The 20,350-nt window shown below is 36.0% G+C and overlaps 1 protein-coding gene across 2 annotated transcripts in view; it reads right to left on the bottom strand.

Annotated features, from left to right (window-relative positions):
* Positions 1–3,073: 3,073 nt before the first annotated feature.
* The window catches only part of NXPH1 (neurexophilin 1), a 400,800-nt gene continuing 383,523 nt past the window's right edge, over positions 3,074–20,350 (bottom strand). For both annotated transcript variants that reach the window (XM_068549972.1, XM_068549971.1), the window contains one exon: positions 3,074–4,308. In XM_068549972.1, the coding sequence (XP_068406073.1) occupies positions 3,547–4,308 (762 nt within the window). In that variant the 3' untranslated portion in view covers positions 3,074–3,546. The remainder of the gene's footprint in view (positions 4,309–20,350) is intronic.

The following is a 20,350-nucleotide window of genomic DNA, read 5'->3' on the forward strand; positions in this document are numbered from 1 at the left end:
AAAACTTGTCATTCAGAGTTGATGGTGGAGATGCAAATTGTTTTTCCAAAGAGCTGTTTATATTGGTTAAGCTGCTTCTTACATGTAAAGCAGTGGGGAAAAGGGAAAAGACAAACACTTTCTCAGGCTTCTTATGATTTTTTTAATCTATCTGTGCAAAAATACAGTTTATTGCTGAAATGTAGGAACCTGAAGATTCCTGTCCACAGTTTTAAATTTAACAAGTATTTCAGTTACTTCCAGAATAATCACTTCCAGAACTTTAGTACTGTACTATTAATAGTTATGCCCCTTCTACTCATGCAGAGAAATTCTCACAGGAGTCATGGACCCCAAAATGCCCAACTGAAACCATACCATGACAATTCATTGTTTTTATCATAAATAGATAAACCAGTAACTTGTATCATTTTTCTTCCATGAGGAGAGAAGCTGTAATAATCATTTTTTTATAATAATTTCAATTTTACTAAAATGTTTCTGAAAATAACAATAAATGATGACATACCCATGTTTGCATCAGGTGCTATCTATTTCCATCTTGACTTTTTTTCTATATCTTAGCAAAGGTGCGAAAGAATATTTAAGACTCTAGAAAAAGCAATTTCCTTAGGGCAGATTTACGTTTATTTTTTCCAAATAACAAATGATTTTCTAGCATAACTAAAACTTAACTAACCAGTTTGTTGAAGCAACAAGTTGGCCTAGTAAAGTTTTTAATCTGAACCTCTGAATTTTCTTATTCGTCATCTTTCTTCATCCTCTTCCTTTTCTAAAACAGAAGGAGTATATTAGATACAAATAAATTATCTTTTGAATCAAAGTTCTGTATCATCATGACTTTTCTATATCACAGATGGAGGTGCTGATGATATAGGAGTTAGGGATATTTGAGTACAGGCCCAGAAAAAGTCTTAAAAGTTTAAATTTTTAAAAATTGAAATCTTCATTAGGGATTTGCTAATTTTCTCCTTTTTTCTTCTAAAGAAAGACTACAGAAAAATAATTCAATGCATTGTTAGTTAGCTGCGTTCTATATGTTTATAAAAATGTAAAAGCAATATTTCTGAGGACTTTGGAGAGTAGGGCAGATGGGTGAAGACTGAAGCATATTTTTTTTTTTTTTCTGAAACATATTTTCATCTTATCTTGAATGCTGGATTACAGGACAGATTACACCACATAATGAAAGTCACGGGCCACTAATCAAATGATCCAAAAAAAAAAAAGATTTTTGCCTTCTTACTTATCCTCCTTTTTGTTAAGAGAGAACTGACTCCTAGGTGATCACTTTGATAAATAAACCCCAGAATAACAAGGTTTAATCTGTGGAAAATATGTTCTGCAGCTGGGACTCATGAAGCTCTTCCTGCCAATTGTGCCAGAGAAGTCTGTTCTAACATCAGCTTCTGAATTCCATGGCAAATTAATTAATACATTGATATAAATGGTCATCTAGCTATGTTGGAGGACTTTGAGAGATGGACACTTAACAGAATGATGTGTCTTTAATTGGCAACTGAAGACTCTCTTCAGTCAAATCAGTCATTGAGTTCTCACTTTAGAACTCTGTGGTATTGGGTTCCCTGTAGAACGTCTATTATTTTCTGTATGAAAACATACTTACCCCTATGAAGCATGAAGGGAAAATGAGAATGGGTGAATGTTCTTAATTTGACTTCTTTGGTTAACCTTTGAGACTTTTCATATCCCAATCCCCAATTTGTGACCTTAAATATGGTTTATTACTTTACATATTTCTTCTTCTGTTTATTTTGCTGGGATTGTGTATGGTAATTAGTTTTAAAACGTAAAGCTTAATGCCCCAAAATAATGCTATATAGATAAATTGATCCCTTTTGCCATATGTAAATTGAGCATAGAAGCCCTTCACTGCTATTGTAATTTTCTCAGTTGAGTCAATACAGTAGAATCAGGGAAAGTCAGCCACAATCTTCAGACATCTTGGCTTTCTTTTAAGGAAAAAAAAAAATTACCTTCTTCTCAATATCCTGCTAAATAAAGACGCTGTACAGGAAAACAACAACAACAACAACTAGCTATAATTAATTTAGGAGACCTCAATCATCTCCTTATGTTCACTGATTTTTGTTATTCTTGAACAACTAGCATGACAGCAAACCAAAAATATATGTAATACTGAATGCCACAACTGTTTCCCAGTTTTGAGACTTAAACTCCTCTAAGTTGTTTTGACTGGGCAACTAATAGCAATTTAGATAGTTCTGTACAAATTTAGAGACATCAGATGCAAAACCATGACTGTATTCCAACACATCCTTCTTGTCAGAACCATTTAAATCACCATCTTCCACAAGTACATATTGAAACTCAACTTTAAGCATTTTATTTTTATGTACATTTCATTTGTCCAGAAATAAAATATCTAAATACAGACAGACTGTAATGTTGTATATGTATAGCTTTCAACAATACTTGAGCTGAATAAATGCTTTGTACATTAAGTTTGTCTTTTTAATGGGGTTCACAGCTACATTGATAGAATGGATTCCTCATATCCTTTTTTTTTTCTTTTTTAACCAATAACAAGCAGAGAGACAAGTACATAGTTAATATTAATAAGCAGCTCAAATAACACTTGGTTAAACTATGTACAATACAAACCATTCATACAAATGAAGACTAGGATATTGAATTTGTTACAATATGTGTAGTAAAGATAAGACAGACACTTATAACTTACATGGTGTCTGTCAGGCATTTCCCTTCTTATATAATGATCAGAACTTATTTTAAGCAACCTTAGCTGGTCTCGACTTTGCAAAAGTCCAATGATTGGTGATGAAAGCTGTAATCCAGTGTCTGCCCACATGTAAATTCCAAATGTTTGCTCATCTTTACTGAGAACAGGCTCCCTCCACAGAAAAAAGAGCCATCTTGTATCACCTCGAATGTGCCTACTGAATGCTGGAAAAAGTTACTACACTTGTTGTGTTCATAAAATAAAGAATACTGAGCTCTAAAGACACATTTTTTTTTTCCATTTTAACAAGCATATACTCCTACAGTAGTATTTACCAGTACAGCTACTCCAAGCAGTAGAAATGCATGAGTGGGGATTATTGATTAGCATGTACTCAAGACTTAAAAGGAGATTTCCATAACAGCAAGTGCTAAAAACCATTCACTGTCTAGTTAATCCTTTTGCTTGATGATCGTTTATCCTGAACCATTATGAGTCAGACAACAAAAGCCCTCTTGACAGGAATCATGACGGATGCCAGCTGAAATGTATATGAGAGTGTGTCTGTGTACATCTGTGTGTGAGAGCATGTCTTCAAGTGTGGCTTTAGAATCTGTGGTGATTTACAACTATACTGAGAGATGAAGCTGACTGGGCAGAAATTACATCAGATTGTTTTCCACGAGCGTATTTGCAGCCAGTTGACGAGAGCGGCAGTGTAGACACATTCCAGGCAACAGATGGGACCTTCTTCTTGAGGTAACAGCCCTGTCATGTGACCTTGAATTCCTCAGGCTTCAGTCTCACCCCTACATTCATCCTCATCCAGAGGGGAAGTAAGGTGTGTCGCTGTGGTAGTTGTAGTCGGGGCACACTTTCTGTACGAGTTTATAATCTGTACTATAAAAGGAAATGTAAATACAGATCACCTTAAAGGGCTTGGAGCAGAGCCAGGACACATGACTTTGGGTCTGCTCCTGGTAACAGGTTTTTGAAGGGTCATAGTTGCAGAGTGTGTTCTTGGTAGCCTTGTCAACCTTTTCATATTCAATGCGACAGTTAAAGGACTTGGAATCTTTGGCATCAATCACGGTTTGCTGTGCCAAGTCGAATTCCACTATTTTCGTAGGGGGCACCAAGCTGACAGATACATTCCCTTGACCAGTGGAATTATGCCTGAAATAAACACTAAACGTCCCATTGCCATGATCTACAATTTTCCCAGTTATCAACAGGTTTAGCTTCACTGTTTTGATGTTGGAATGAAAATCACCCCATCCAAACATTTTCTTAAACTTGCCCGTCTTAACAATGGGCCTTCGCTTGGCCCTGGGCCGAGGCTCTTGAAGGTCTGTGGAGTTCCTCAGCCAGTCCCAGAGGTCTTGCTCAGAATAAGGTTCTGGGGTGTCATATCGCAGGTCTAAATCTGTATCATTTTCTTTGCCACGAAAAGTCTGTGACAGGAGTCGGCTGATAGACAAGTCTTTGCTGCTTTCTGTCCATATATGCTTTAGTGTGGATTTGCTGCTTCCTGATTTTAGAAGTTCTGACTTTCCACCGTTTGTTAAATTGGCACATGTGACCTGCAAACGGAACAGAAAAATGGCGTTTACATCTCTGTATCTGAGAACACCCAACACAAAGATCCAAGCCCTTTCTCAGAGGCTGGGAATTAAAGTACCTTCAGCACCTAGCCAATATTTATGAGGCCGTGATAAAGTACCACTTCTATTTCATACAATGATGGGAGAGAGGGGGTGTAGGTGGATAAAAGCCACTAAACATGACAGAAAGACGATATAAAAACATTTGACGAGAAAAAGGCCACCTGACATGAATAAAGCAAATTAAATTCAAACATAAATCACACTAAAGTAATTACTTCTCAGCACCAAAATCCAAACACTTTTAAAATAAAATTTTACAAATGATTATGTTACTTTTTTACTTCAAGATTACCATAAGCTTTATAATAGTATGATTCTCAGAAATATGTCAACTGACGTTCTATAGGCTTTTGGTAGTCCATGCCACAGTCACATAAGGAAAGTTAGTTTGGCAAGGAGGCTGTAGTATATTTTATCTGGTCAAAACAAAACAACATGTTTATGATCACCCATTATTAGCAAGAAACATACTGTATAAGACAATTTTTTCCATTAAGGGATTTAAAATGTGATCTAGGAAGACAAACATTAACTGACAAGAGTAATGCAGATCTTTTGATTTTAGAGTTTATTTTTGTCTTTGTATTTGTTTGTTTTGTTTCAATGAAATTTAATCAATTGGTCAAACATCCAAATCTGTACTTGCCTAATTCTATAGGCATTGTTCTTATTGCAGCCTCTATATTTATCTTTAGTATAAAAGAAATGAATACATATCCTAGTCTCTAGAATTACATAGACAGTTTCCCATTCTTCAGGTGGCAAAAAGAATAAATACAAGCACGCATTTGGTAATGGCTTGGTACTTGTATCTCATCATCAACACAGTTGATCAAGGAGAGGGGCTGTAATGAGATGCATCATGGTGCACTGGCTCATGAAGCAGTAATGAAATTGTCCCAGAGAAGAAGTGAAAAGGGATTTAGAGTGCATTTACCAGCAGCACATAGGGAGTAAAAAAAAAAAAAAAAAGGGAAGTGTCAGATTTCAAGGAGAAAGAACCAATCTATTGAAGAGGATGCTAAGATTCTGATAGCAGAACAACCTCTGATTTTCAGGTAGAATAGAAATTTACTTCTAAATTATACTCTCCACAGCTATAGTGATTATGACCCTGGAGTCTGACACCCTGAATTCCAATCCAGGCTGTGATCCTTTCACAGCTGTATAGTGTGGGCAAGTTGCTTAACTTGTTTACACTTCTGTTTTTCTCTTCTACAGAGTAGGAGAATGATACCGCTTTCCCTCACATGGCTGTTTTGAGAATTAAATAGGACACTCCATTTAAAGCACTAAAGGACAGTCACCTGGACACGATGAGTGTTCATCATTAGTATTTCTAACTATCATCATCCTAAAACATTTTATCTCTGAATTCCACTGGGTAATATTTTATGTAAATGAATAACTTACAATAGGATTTGGGAGCAAAGGGTATCTTTATAAGAAAATCTCCCGTTTATATAACCAAAAACCTAAAGCAAACAATTAAAAAATATGTATACTTTTGAAAGTGCTGCTGTGACAATCTAAAAACATAACAAGTTGAGTAGATAGTAAAACTCAGGTTAATAAGACATGAGCATAAGTTCATCTATTAAACTGTTCAACTATCAAATGCAATGAATTTATTAGCCTTCAATGGTGTGATGTGAACGGCTTCCAGTGGTGCAGACAGTCAAGAAACCTCTCTGGAATATCTCAGTTTGGGTACAGAATCAAAGCAGGTTGTAGTCATCAACACTGCCTTGAATATTCTTATTCTCTCTTCCCTTCCCTTTCAGGGCAATTTCTAAAAGAGAATATCAGTCATAAAAAATCAGGGAGCGTCCTTAGGAAAGTCCCCAGATCTGTTCAGTATACACAACACTGATTCATTTTGTCTTATTAATTCAATAACTATATAGTGAGATTCTGCTAATATTCAGTAAAATAATAGTAATACAAAGGTAAATGAGACATGGTTCTTGCCCTCAAGATGTTCAAAATCTAATAGTGAACTCAGTTAAGCAAAGAGCAGTGTGATGTAACCAACACTATGTACGATATTCTTGGAGTCATAGTCAAAGTTAAAAGGTAGAGAAGATGTAACAGAGGAGATGAAACTCAGATCTGGGAGATAAAAAAGAGGTTAAGAACTTCAACAGATCGTGAATAGGCCAGAGAAGTTCTCCTAAGTATAAGGAACATACTATGTAAAAGTAAAAAGTTGAGAAGGAACGTGTCAAACGTAAGAATGGAAAATTGTTCCTTACCTCTGAACATTAGGGAGAATTGACTGGGAGGATAAAGAGAAGAAGAGGTTGCAAGAAGTCAGTAGAACCTGAAGAAGGTAGGCTAGGGTCAAACTGTAAAGGTTCTAGGGTCAATTTGTGAAGGCATTTAAAATTATTATTATATATAAGGGGGAATCCCTAAATTTCAGCATGTTTTGCTTTTAAGTAGGTCATCCTGGCTGTAGAAGAAGCAGCAATTGGACATTGAAAGGTGGATTGGTAGGGAGAGAACTTCAGGGAATAATTAGTTAAATAACAAATTGCAATACTTCATTTGAGAAAGTAAATGAGCTTGAACCAAGGCAGTGGCAGAGAAAAAGAGAAAGAAAAAATGGATATAAAAGATATTTTAGAGGTAGGATTAACTCAACTTGATGATTTATTGGCTAAGCAGGAGCATGAAAAAGTTGCGAATTAATGAGTTTGCTTGCATCTGTAAGGAATACAAAAGTAACAAGTTAAAAAAAAAGTATAAACACTTGAAAAGAAGCCTCCTGATTTTTGAATTCACTACTAAGGACCTTCTTGAAGCAAGTTTCAGTAGTGGCAAAGAGACGATGTAAGATGAGAAAGAAGAGCAACAAGCTTAACACATCTGCTCTCAGATGCAATCAGGAATCCTTGGCTTTCTCACTCTATTACATTGCTTACATCTTAAGAATTTTCATTTTTGAAACACATAAATGTACACATAAAATTGAAATAGATTTTGAGCCTTACTGAATAAACAATACCATTTAAAAAAAAAAAAAAAAAACCTTATACAGAGAACACCCTGTACCATTGATTTTACAAACATAATAAAAGAACTTCTTTTTAAAAGTCACCTAAAGATCCTTTCACGTCAGTATATCAGTATGATAACAGAGGTGGCAAAGACTATGGCATAAAATGAGACCAAAAGAAAAATCTGACAATTTCTAATTAACTCAATTCCAAAAAGGCAAAGCATCGTGAACCTTTTTTGCTACGAAGAGTAATTTTTCCTATAACGGTGAAAACACCAAAGATACTTCCTAACTGAATATAATTTTCCAAGGCAAAAGTGGCCAATGCCCGCCCACTCAAAAGGAGTTGACCCACTAATCCAGTGATACCATTTCCACAAATTATGTGATTTGCCTAACTGTTTTAGAAACAATGAGAATCATAAAGACTCAACATGATTAGGTATATGCATTTTAAAGCATATGTTTCTTTTGAGAACATTCAAATATAGGTGCAAAGAGAAGGGTCATTTTCTTCAACCGTAAACAAAGACAGAGCTAGGATCTAACATGAAGGGAGCATGTCTGGGGCAGGACCTGTCTGTGGAGCTGGGGAGAAAAGACTACTATTGACTAGTGGGAGTGTAAGCATATAAGAAGTTGCAATGCCTTGATCTAGCTCCTCCTTTATATACCTCAGGGCCATGCTTTCGCACTGCTTTCTCTAACATCTTTTCATTGCAGGCTTACAATCATAATGTCAATATATTATCTTTTAAAATATTGTTGAAAGGCATCACTTTGGAAAAATAAACTTCACTGCCACCTCAACTATGCTCCTGGCCTTATGAGATTTTATACAAACATTTCACTCTTTTACATGTACCTCTCCAACTAGAGGTGCTTCCAGATGTTTGCATATCTCTTTTTACAAAAGAGCAATAAGATGCCTTTTAATTTCTACCAAACCACACATTTACTGTTGATCTATTACTGTTCAATATAAATTATCTCAAGATTACTTTGAAAATCATGTATTTATTTCATCAACTGTATGAGTATTTAAGCCAAACAAAAGTTTTAGATAATCTGATGCTTAAGCAATATCTCTCATCAGTGAACAACTAATCAACAAAACAGCCTTGCTCTGTGATTACAACTTCATTTTGGCAGTTTTATGATTTCCTAGGTTGAATATATGTTGCATACTATTAACTACTATTGGTTAAGGGCATACTATATTCCAGACATTGTAATTAGCATTTGACATATGGCATTGCATTTCATTTAAACCACACACATGCACTCACTCATTCACTCACTCACACACAGACTTTAAGATCAATATTGTTATTTCAGCTTACAGGCAGAGATATGGAAGCTCAAAAAAGACTTGTCCAAGATTACTGCTGGTAAATGAAAGAGCTACTGCTTAGCTACTCCACAGGGTATTTCCTTTATTTTTAAAATCATTTTAATCATGTAATTATACATTAATATATGTTTATCAAAACATTTAAACATTATAGGATTTATGAACTAAAAATTAAAAGCCTATCTTCATCATCTATCCCTGTTCCCTTACAATCCCACCTCTCTCTCCAAAGGTAAAACCTCAAATTTTTGATGTATATTGTTTCTAAACATTTTCACTATTTTTTCATGTATAAATATTTTACATAAATAGTGTCATATTTTATGATTTGCATTTTTTATTTTTCCAGTCAACAAAATATCTTGGAGATGCATACCTCTTAGTACATCCAGGTATATCATCTTTATTAAATGGGAAATAGAATTTTAGAATATGAATGTATCATACTTCTATTTTGGGGGATACCTTTTGTGATAGATCCTTAATTATTACATTGTTTCACAGCCAGGTTACCTAGACTTATTTTTTTAGCCTTGATTCCATTGGTTTTTCTGTTCACAGTTGCTTCGGATAACTTACTCCCTCCTCTCTTGAGCTGGATTTTCATTTCTATGGTTGTATAGATTTGTGTGATTCTTTTAAAAAAAAGTTCAAAAGAGATAAACTATCTGAGTTGTCCCATGCCTAAAAATGTCTTTACTGGCCATAGGCTTACACTGGGCAGAATAGTCTTTCATCTCTTAACTCATTTTGTTCTGTTTTATTTTTTTCTCTCTCCAAAAAATTTAGGATTTTTTTCTATTTCAGATATTGTGAAATCCCACAAGGTGGGCTACGTGTGCTCATGGTTTCTCCAGACCCTTTCTTAACTAGTTCAGGGAAAAGCATACAGATATTTATAGACACGTTAGACTCTTTTTCGTAGAGTTCCACCAAGAGGACTCTCACCTCTTTGAGGGATGTTCTTTCTGTATTATGCCATTTTGTAACTTGGCAGAGAGAGTACCTCGCATAGAGTAAGTACCCAATAAATTACATATATGGTTTATATTCTTATTTAAATCTATTTCAATAGTGAAGGGTCATTGATTCTTTAGCCACAACCAAGATTTTGGTGGGACATGTGGCCCATAGAGGTTTCTCTCCTACAAGTTTAGAGCATACATTTCATTGACAATACTTGGAGTGCCTGTATTATATGTGATAAGCCAGAGGAAATGGGTTAGTATTTTAATACATCAAAAATACATCATTTCCTTCTGCTACAAAGCAGTGCTCCAGGAGTAGCAGTGCTGCCTTAACAATAGAAAAGCAGAAAAGGAACTCACACCTCTCCCTTAACCTAGTAGTTGCTGGAGGCTGTATTGCATAGAAACTAAGAAAATGGGGTTTGCAGTCAGAGATCACAGGGCTAAATCCAAAATCTGCTACTTTATCACCAGTGACCCCTTAAAGCCATATTGTTTTCCAACTAGAAAATAGAGATGATACCTTACTCACTGCGTTTTCGTGAAGATAAAATAAAAGCTTTTATATGTGGCACAAATAAAAGTATGGAAAATAGTATGAGTTCAACACCTGAGAGCTATCATGCTTAGCTAGGTTATGAAGCCCCGAAGAAAAGGAAAACAAGGCTTTCAGAATGCACACTGCTATTCTATCCCCATCTTCTGACTGGAGACATTACGTCTGCTCAAACGGTCAAAACAAACTGAGATGGAAATTAGCATAACTGTAACAACTCTGTGGTCATCTTTAGTAGTAGGTGGTGGTAGGAGACCACCCTGATTATGTACATTACAATTTAGTATTGGCAAATATTGGCAATAATTTATCTTTAACATAACTTTAAAAGAAGACATTCTGATCAGCCTGCACATTCCATGCCATCCTTAAAAACTAGAAACATGGTATGTTTCTATCACTTGAAGAAATGGCTAAGAATTTTAGTATGTTACTCCATGAGTTCTCATGATCCCATGCAGGATGGCTCACTTCCAACATAGGGCACCAACTATTCCCGACATTATTGTACTGGAGACTGGTTCTGAGTCATAGGTAATTGAGCACCTCGCAAGTTTGTATGACTATACAGTTAGCTTTCCCTTTGATTCTTCCTCCTGTAGGTCCTCTCATGAAAATTATCTTGAAGATGTTTTTGGTTCTTTAACTGCAGGAGAAAAAGGATGCCTTGTGAAGAGCCATGAACTACTGTTTCTGCTACTGAGAAACAGAATTTTTCATCTGACAAAAATATTGTCTCTTCCCTCATGCTCACTTTATAAACATATAGATTAAAAAAACATATAGATATACATACAAGTTTTGATATATAGACACGTTAACATTGGTGAGAAATTAAAAATTATATTCTACATAGTCCCACTTAACCCATTCTCTCAAAACATAATTACAGATTACCTTACCCAGGTTTGCACTGCAAAAGTTGCTTCTTTTCTTAGTATTTTACATTACTTCCATTTAAAATGTATAAGGAATATCTCATGTGAGGACTCCTGGGTACTTGGTTATAATAATGAACAAAACACTTAAAATAACATGTTGAAAAACTATTTCTTGGCTGAAACAAAGCCACTTCAGCATTATTTTTTCATTATGCATAAAGAGATTTTAATTTGTCAGTAAATCTAGCTGTCTTTAAGGAAAAGACAAATATTGCATATGTAGGAATAGCTGGGTTAGATCCAGGGTCTTTCTATCTGAACTGGAGGCCAATATGAGTGATTGTCCATAATAAGGCATGTTACATGGAGGCTTTTGAAAGTTTATAGCTTCTTAAAGTCCAACAAAGTACACACCTATCTAGAATGGACCAACTGAGGAAGGACTGACTCACTTTCCAATCCTATTTCCAGCAACCTACACATACATATGTTCTCATATACAGTGATGGTATAAGAGAACATACTGAATCCACTTTATCCAATGGAACTCAAATTCCTCAGGAAATAATAACTTTGATATTTTTGAGACAATATGCCTACTTAACACCCTTTGATTTTCCAGAGGTTGATCTGAAAACCTTCCAAAAGACAGAGGAAGAAGTCATTATATAAAGAAAGTGATAGAGGCTAGGTGCAGTGGAATATCATCCCTGTACCATTTAGATCCTGGATTCATTCAAAAATTCCTCTAGGACTTCTTTCTTATCAGGCTAGAAGGCGTGGACACCGATCAGAGCTTCACAGGTACAGAGTGGACAACAAGGCAGACGGTCAACCCAGAAATACAAAAGGGGAGGCAGATTCTGGAAATACGGTCCCTCTACACTCCTGTAAAAGTACTGTAAACTGGGAATCTCCAGCTTCCTGAAGTGGAACAAATCCAGTGTCCTGTGAACAGACAAAACCAACAAAGAGAATCGACCCCTCACCCTTTTATCAAAGGATGGTGATGCTGGAGTTCTAGTTAGGTAAAACCTTTTGACATTGAGTAAATATATATCTTTGGATCATGCCTTGACCAGAGCAAGATGTGGTAAAGCATATCCAGCCTAGAGCACCAGGCCCCACTATGGCTCTAAGGCATAGCTCAGGGAAGACACAACTCATGCACTGAAGGAACTTCAAAGGCCACTATGTCCATGAGAAAACAATTCCCTTGAAAGCTCTTAAACCAACCTGTTCTTTTCAAAAGTCCCTCTGATAAGATTAGCATCCATTCTTTGATATTTGTTTCTTGGGAAACACAAATCTCTTACCCAATTATTGCCAGTTTTGGAACCAGATACACCATGAGTCTGGGCTACATTTCACTTCGGTCTTGGCCCTACCCCTTTCCCCTATTCCCAGTTTCTTAAAGCATGGCATGTGGAATCTCATATCAAAAAGCCAAGTGCTGAGGGAAAAGGATGTTTAGGCAGAGAGATCTCATCAACAAGGAAAAAGATGGCCTCTGGATTTAGGTGCTGTGGCTTTAAGTTAATCAGATGTAAAACTGAGTGGTATGCCTAGATTCCAAAAAGAAAAGTACTTGGCTCCTTCTGTTTCCAAGGGAATTAAGTGGACTGTTTCACGAAATCAAAGAAGGATATTCACCCAGATTATGTTACAGGAGGAGATGAGATGGGTCATGGAGAGATAGAGCAAACAGAGCCCAAAGAGACTGAGGATGATGTAAGAGTAGTCACAATAGAAAGGTTGGATGAAAGTGTGTGTGCAAGCAGAGCTCTGAGATCCCCTTGACCTTTAATGTACTTTAAAATGACTTATCACAGCATTAATGTGAACTGCTGTGAACACTGTGGATAGAAGGAATCATAGGAGAATTGAAAGAAAGACAGGCTGTTAGAGTAGAATTTCCTCTCCTCCCCGACCCCCCACCCCCAAATGTTCCCGCACTCATATTTCCAAACTCTGAGAGGGAGCTTACCCTTTTCAAAAGAGCTGGGTAACACTCCACCTGCCACTAGAGGGCACAGCTAGGACATCTGACAGCTGTCTCTATTCCTGGTGCTGAAGTCATATGGAATTGTGTCACTAGGGGCCCCAGAGCTCTTTGAAAAAAGAAGATGGACCAGGAACCTTTGTGGTACCTGCTGACTGTTGCAGCCCCTGGAAGCTACCTCTTCTATGAGCTGCAGAGACCAGGAAGGTCACTGTTGCTCAAGAAACTACTACAGAAGCCATCACCAACTAAAGAAGCGGTTGTGAGCCTTCAATTCCTCACAGAGGGTATGTTCAGGGTTTAGGTATTTATATTTATTCATTTGGAAAAAAGTCTAGGTCAATGCTACGTATTCCTACATCTCCAGCTGCATTTTGGGTACTCTTCCCTTTGGCCTCAGAGTTCAGATCACATCAGACTTTTTTATGTGTTCTCTTTCTTCCAACTTCAGGACCTTTGCATGGGCTGCTTCTCCATCCTGGAATCCTTTCTACCCACTTCCGTTTGCTTAGTTAACTCCTACTCACCCTCTAGCCCAACCTAAAGTTCATTTCTACAGGAATGGTTGATCCTCTCAGAGCACCTTGTACTATTTTTGTTCATAAAAGTAATACTATTATCTATATCTAAACCTATATCCTTATCTATCTATCTATCTATCTATCTATCTATCTATCTATCTATTAATCTTCTTTCTCTGAACTGTCATCTCCATGGGGGTGGGAGTGGTCATTCAATACCTTAGTCACTATTACTACACTTTATAAAATGCCAGGTTCCAAGTAGGTGCTCTATAAATATCAGCTGAATGAATAAATGCATGTTTGAATGGAGTGCCTACCTACACCTAATGATATTCCTTCACAGATGAGCTTGCCCCATAAGCAGATAAACAGCTCATTTTCTGGCATAGATAAAAGTGTTTCTATTGTAAGCCTTCATGGAGGCTTTGTGTAATTCTGTAAACATCCACAGTGGTGCAAGAGAAAAGGTGATAGTTTTCTAAGAAAATACAAGTGAGTTGATGCTATAGGTCATTATAACCAGACAGGAATGTTACATCCAAAGTCTCCAAATAAATGTGAGTATTATTTAAATCAAAGTGAAAAGTGAATAAGAGCAAAAATGCCTATATGAACATAACTGTATTTTGGAGGCTTTACAAATATCAGGAAAGCTTAATGAAACAATGAGTGTGGTCTCTTGGATGGCAGGAAAGTTAGTGCCATCTTCTGGATTTTCTCTCTTGAATTTCCAGAAATGTGATACTAAGACAGAAATGAAAGAAAATGCTGATGGGATTCTAAGAGCAGAGGTCCCTTCAACAGGAATCTGCCAGACTTTCCGGGGGCATTGTCTTTGCACTATTCAAGTGGATACTGTATTGACAAATAATAATTGCTTTGAAATAGGCAGTTAGGCATGTGTTAGGCTATTTCTTTGCATAAATACCCACTTTCTTGGAAAATGCAGTGGGGTTTTATAAACTTGAAGCAATACAACCAGTTTTATGGATGTGTTTGCAAAGGCTCAAATGGAGCTATAAAAATGTTCATTAACAGTACAAATTAAATTGTTATTAAAAAATATGAGTCTTACAGGCATGTTTGGCTTTACTCTAGAGTTGACAGAGTATAAATACAGTACAACTGTGACATTTCTGCTTTTTGTCTATATCACTAAAATCCATGATTGTTGAGAGTTAGAATCACAAAACATCTGAAGCTAAAAGGGACCTTGAAAATAATTTCATGACTTAGGAAGCTGAGTCCCATAGAGCTGAAGTAACTCACCTAAAGTTCCCACGGTGGTTAGGGGCAGAGTTAAAACTATAGTGAAGGTTTCCTAGTATTCAGTCCACTCTTCTTGAGTTCCAAAGTTTCCATAAGAGCTGGTACCTTATGTCTCCTCCAGAGTTTACTGAAACTGGAAATCAGGGTGTCAACTTCAAAATAAGGAACTGGCTTATCTTTGCTCTTAGTTTTGTGGAAGGAGGGGATACTGTGGAAATTTGCCATCATTTGCTAACCCTAAAACAAAGAGGCACTAACCCAGTGAGTGCATCTCAATTACAGCTTGGAGTCTCCTGGATTGACTATGGGCACAAACCTACGCTCAGACCTCCTGAGACTTAAGTCTTAACAGTGACTGCTCTGAGGGGAGAGAGAATCAAAATGAGCAAACAGTTGTCATAGGTTTTCAGTTAAGCAAATGATAACACAGAGGGAGTTATTCTTTAGTCTCTAAAAGAGAAAGTGCTTTATATTTGTTTCCAAAAATTTGTTAGTTCCTATTTTCAGAAGACTTATTTTTAAAAAAAAAAACAAAGTTAAAGCAAAAGTTTGTCAGATTCTCTCTTCTATAAGTCCATCAGCAAGCATTTGTTAAATAACCATGATTTTTTTTAATTTTCAAAAATTAACCTCAGGGAAGTCATTGTACTCAGTCTAAATCTGTATGTCTGCTCATTCTAGATAACCTACATCAGTACTTTAGACTCTCTTATAGATAAGGTCCTACCATTTTGGAGCTGCCCTCCTGTTATGAGCCTTGAAAGTCAGTGATTCCCAAAAGAGATTACTAAAGTAAAGCCAGGGTAACGTGAGCTGTAATATATACTGAGGATTATAACAGAATTGGTAGTGGGGGTGTTGGAATGTGTACTGTATTAAAAAGCTTATTCCAAGTGTATCATTGATTTGCTTCTAGTCAGAATATTTATTTCATAGTTTGACATAATGTTAAAGGAAGGTGTGAGATATATGTTTTTTTCTCAAAGTGGAGGCTGGTTTAAACAGTCAAGAAATGTATTTACAAGTGAAATCATCTTTTGCTAAGTAATCTTGATTCTCTAGACAGACTGCAAGCATGATCTATCTTAGTTGGAATCTGCACAGAAAACAGTTATGTTTATATATTTTTGTAATTTTAAAATTTCGATATAATTTCCAACTTACAGAAAGTTGCAAGGAACTTACATACACTCTTTACCCAGATTCACCAATTAATTCCATTTGATCACACGTCGTTTTATTGCTTTCTCTCTCTCTTTCATTCATATACACATGTATATTTATATGTACATGTATATATGTACATGTTTATATATACACGTGTGTGTTATACATATTTGTGTGCGTCTAGGCCATTTTCAGAGTAAGTTGGAGACAGCATGCCAATTTACTCTTAAAGAAGTTCTAAAGTAATTCCTAAGAAATATTACATTTTCTTATATACGCATAATACAGCTATCAAAATAAAAAAATTTAACCTTGATACTTTACTATAATTTAATCTATAGTCAATATCAAATTGTCCCAACAATACCCTTTACACTTACTAATTTTTCTGGTCCAATCCAGTGTCATGCATTGCATTTAGTTCTTATGGCCCTTCAGTAGCCTTTCTTTCTGTTTCTTGTCCTTTACATTTTTGTAAAATGTAAACATTATAGGCTACTTAATTTGTGAAATATTCCTCAGTTTGGGTTTGTGTGCTGCAAATCACTTTATAATAAAGTTCTAGAGCTTTCGACTGACAAAGACGATAATGGGAAAAGAGTGTTTCTGGATTTGACAGTGAAGGAAGCAATGCTTTGGGTAGTTGTAGAGAGACTAATATTATTGTACTATGCTAAATCATAGCCTTGCAAGTCATTTAGACTATTTAATATAATTTTACAGATAATTAATTTGTATTATGTATAATTGTTTTACTATTTTTGATAATAAACTCATTTAATTTTGTCATTTTATGGCTCTTTCATTTCACATTTTGTTTAAATGAAGCTAAAGTTTAAAAAAAAAAACGTGTTTCCTTGACTAACTAATCAATCTGAGGCTGAAATTCTTTTAAGTCAGAAGGATTTTTAAAGTAATATTTGCATAGTGTTTATTTTCCCATCAAAAATTAGTATGTTATATGAGTAGATTGAACTCTGACAACCTCCCTGGGATGTTGATACCAATACTCCAATGATAGGTTGGAGGAAACTAAGACCCACTGGCAAAGAGACTTCCTTTGAATCACACATCCAAGAAGCAACATTCAGATTCTGTGTCAAAAACCCCAGATTGCTCTGCTGTTACCACAATGTACTATCTATTGCTATTTAACAAGAGTATACATGGTCATTCAGTTCCTTGAATGGGCATGAGCCAATTGACCTTGACCAAGTAGAGGTATCCTCATGCTTCAACCCTGTATGTAGAACTTCAAGTATAACTTGAATCATCATTCTTCCAAAAGAGCTGACTAGCATATCACTGTTCATTACCCACCAGGTTCTCAGGTATACAGACACTCAGTTAATTTCAAAGCCATAATCTCTTAAACCTCAATTTTCTCATTATAATTGATATGAATACCTTGCCCCAGCATTATTTTGAGAATTAGAAACAATGTATGTGAATATTTCTTCTCAATAAATGGTAGTTGTTAATAATACTTGCTCTAATTTGGGTTTTTTTAAACTCATCAAGATGGTTACATGGATCTGTGTGGTTATTTTGTATAGAAGAGTCTAATTACCATAATTTAAAGTCATGTAGAAAAAACTGCACATTTTAGGTATCTTGGTGTAGTGGTAAAAGCAGGGGTTCTGGAGCCAGGCCACAGGCTCTCATCCCAGCTCTTAAGGCAGAAGCCCTCGTCCATGGGAATTGCCTAAATGGTGACATTCCAAGTCATTCCAGCAACCAGTGCACTGTTATTCCTTTGAAGTGGTTAATACTCCAAGCAAAATATGATTTTCACTAATGATCCTAGTTTTAGAATGTGAAATTATGACTTAACAAAGAAACTTGATTTAAACTAGATTTTTTTAATTTTCTTTTCCTTCCTTCCTTCCTTCCTTTCTCTTTTCTTTCTTTCTTTCTTTGTCTTCCTTCCTTTCTTTCTTTTTAATGATACAGTATAGAGAAATACCACCCAATGCCCCCATCAGAGTTCTACTATCTAATCCATGGCATTTTTGATGTATTCTTTACAGAGCATCCCATTAGAGTTCCAGAGAAACCCTTACTTTCTATTATGTCAACGACACCTTTGTTGGCCTGAAGCCATCCTCAGCTCTCAAGCACTGAACCATGAAGCAATATCTCTGTAACTAGGCCAAATAGGCCATGACCTGACAGGCTATAAAGCGGTCATTATCTCCTATTAAATCTGAAATCTGTGCTTTGCATATTTTAAAACAACTATCCAGTTGCGCTATAGAGGTACAACTGCCAAATGAATAATTAGATTTTTAGGAAACTATAAAGAGAACAAAAATGCTTTCTACTGTGCCAAAAACAAAGTCAATTCAGATTTACTTTCTCTCCTCCCCTGTTTTTATCCTCACTCTCTGGCAGTCAGACCAAAAATATTTTAATAACCGATAAATAGACTTCTATTGCATAATTTAACTGTATAAAACCAAGTCGGGGTTTGTTATATGGGTGCCAAAGCATTCCATGTTGTGCACTTTTGGGCTGCTTTCTTGTATAGTTGAGCAGAACACTGTAGATGGTTGGGACCTAATATTTGCTTTGTTTGGTCACTGTGATTACAAAGATGGTTTTATAAAATGTAAAATGACTGAATGGGCCATTTAAATGTCAAAGCTCAGAAGAGATTTGTTTTTACGGTTTAAAATTTAAGGGTCTTTTTTTTCCTTCCCTGCTCCCTGGAGATGTCTAAGTAACTCATTTCGCATAGCTTTAATGGTAGAGATGTAAGGGACTTTAGAAAGATTTGTAATAGAATTGAAATATAACTATATAAAATATCCTATTAACTCTTGCCCACTGTTTTACATTTTGAAGATTTTTAACTAAACTCTTGAAGCTCAGTACCTATGATGTCATTAAACATTTTTCACTCCAGTGGATTGTGACTCTGGAAAATTTGTAACTACTCTTGTCAGCAGGGGATTAAACTTTCAGGGAATAAATTAAATTGGGTTAAAGTGTCTAACAGAGTTTTCAGATGAGTGCTTTATTCAAGTAGCACGGAAACATGTTAACTTTGAAATGAAACTCTAGTTAGGTAAATAACTTTTGTCAAGAACCTATTGCTTAGGTGCTGCACTGCTCTAAGCTTACTTTATTAATATTGGTTTGCAATCTTCAGTGCAGGTGCAGAAAGGAATTTTAAATGCAATTAAAGCTGAGCTAGAAGGTCACACAACTACGTTTTAATCAAAAGCTGAGTTCATGCCTGCTTTACATATAATATGTGCAAAGAAAGATCCCCTTTTCACATTGAATATGACTACATAAATACTCTGTTTTGAGAGAGGGCAAATGCGCTTCAAGAAGAAATGCAAAGGAATAACATTGTCGCATTATAAGAAATGTTATAAGCACCTAAAGAAATATCGTGCCAGGAATACATTAATATATTATTAAGTATTACGAGTTATGACTTTTTAAATAAACCCTGAATATGTTTATATGTGTGTGTGTGTAAACACACACACACATCAATATGGGGTTTTTTTGTGTCTGTACACACACACATATACATACACACATGACCCAGTTTTTTAATTTTATAGTTTAACATTTATTAGGGAAATCTAGAATCCATTATTCTCAAAGCCATTTAAAACTAGACATAAATGTTGTAAAAAGCAAAATGTTTGCCATTATACAATCATATTCACAAGTGGTAGCATAAAATAGGGCAAGAAGATAGGAAATGAGTATACCTGGAGGCATCCTTAATTCAAGAGAAAGGATGTATCATTTCCAAAGTCGTACTTTTACGCTCCCTTGGGAGCCTATGAATGGAGGAGAAATATAAGGAGAAAGATGTAAGAATAGGAAAACTTGAGTAAGAGAAGAAATGGCTACCTTTCCTACCACGTTCAACCAATTACCTTGGCACATTAAATCGTTAACAACTGTATCAACACCAGGATGAGTGCTGGGGCACCTGACATTGTCCTGGAGCCTTCCTTCTGTTCTAGTCAACTCTTTAGGTGCTGGACTTTAGGGAAGGGAAGGAACTGTCCTGGGGGGAAGGGCCAGAGGCTAGAGTGGCCAGAGTGCCCAGAATAGCATAGAGAAGTATGGGGGACACGCCAATGGCTCAGGACAGTGGCTATTTACCAATTAATACATAAGTATTTAAATAGTTTAACACTGGTGCATACTAGCTGAATATCCATCCTCTTTTCTTCATCAGTTACAGTTCACCATTCATCA

Source organism: Eschrichtius robustus, chromosome 8 (assembly GCF_028021215.1).
Source record: "Eschrichtius robustus isolate mEscRob2 chromosome 8, mEscRob2.pri, whole genome shotgun sequence".
Taxonomy (NCBI): domain Eukaryota; kingdom Metazoa; phylum Chordata; class Mammalia; order Artiodactyla; family Eschrichtiidae; genus Eschrichtius; species Eschrichtius robustus.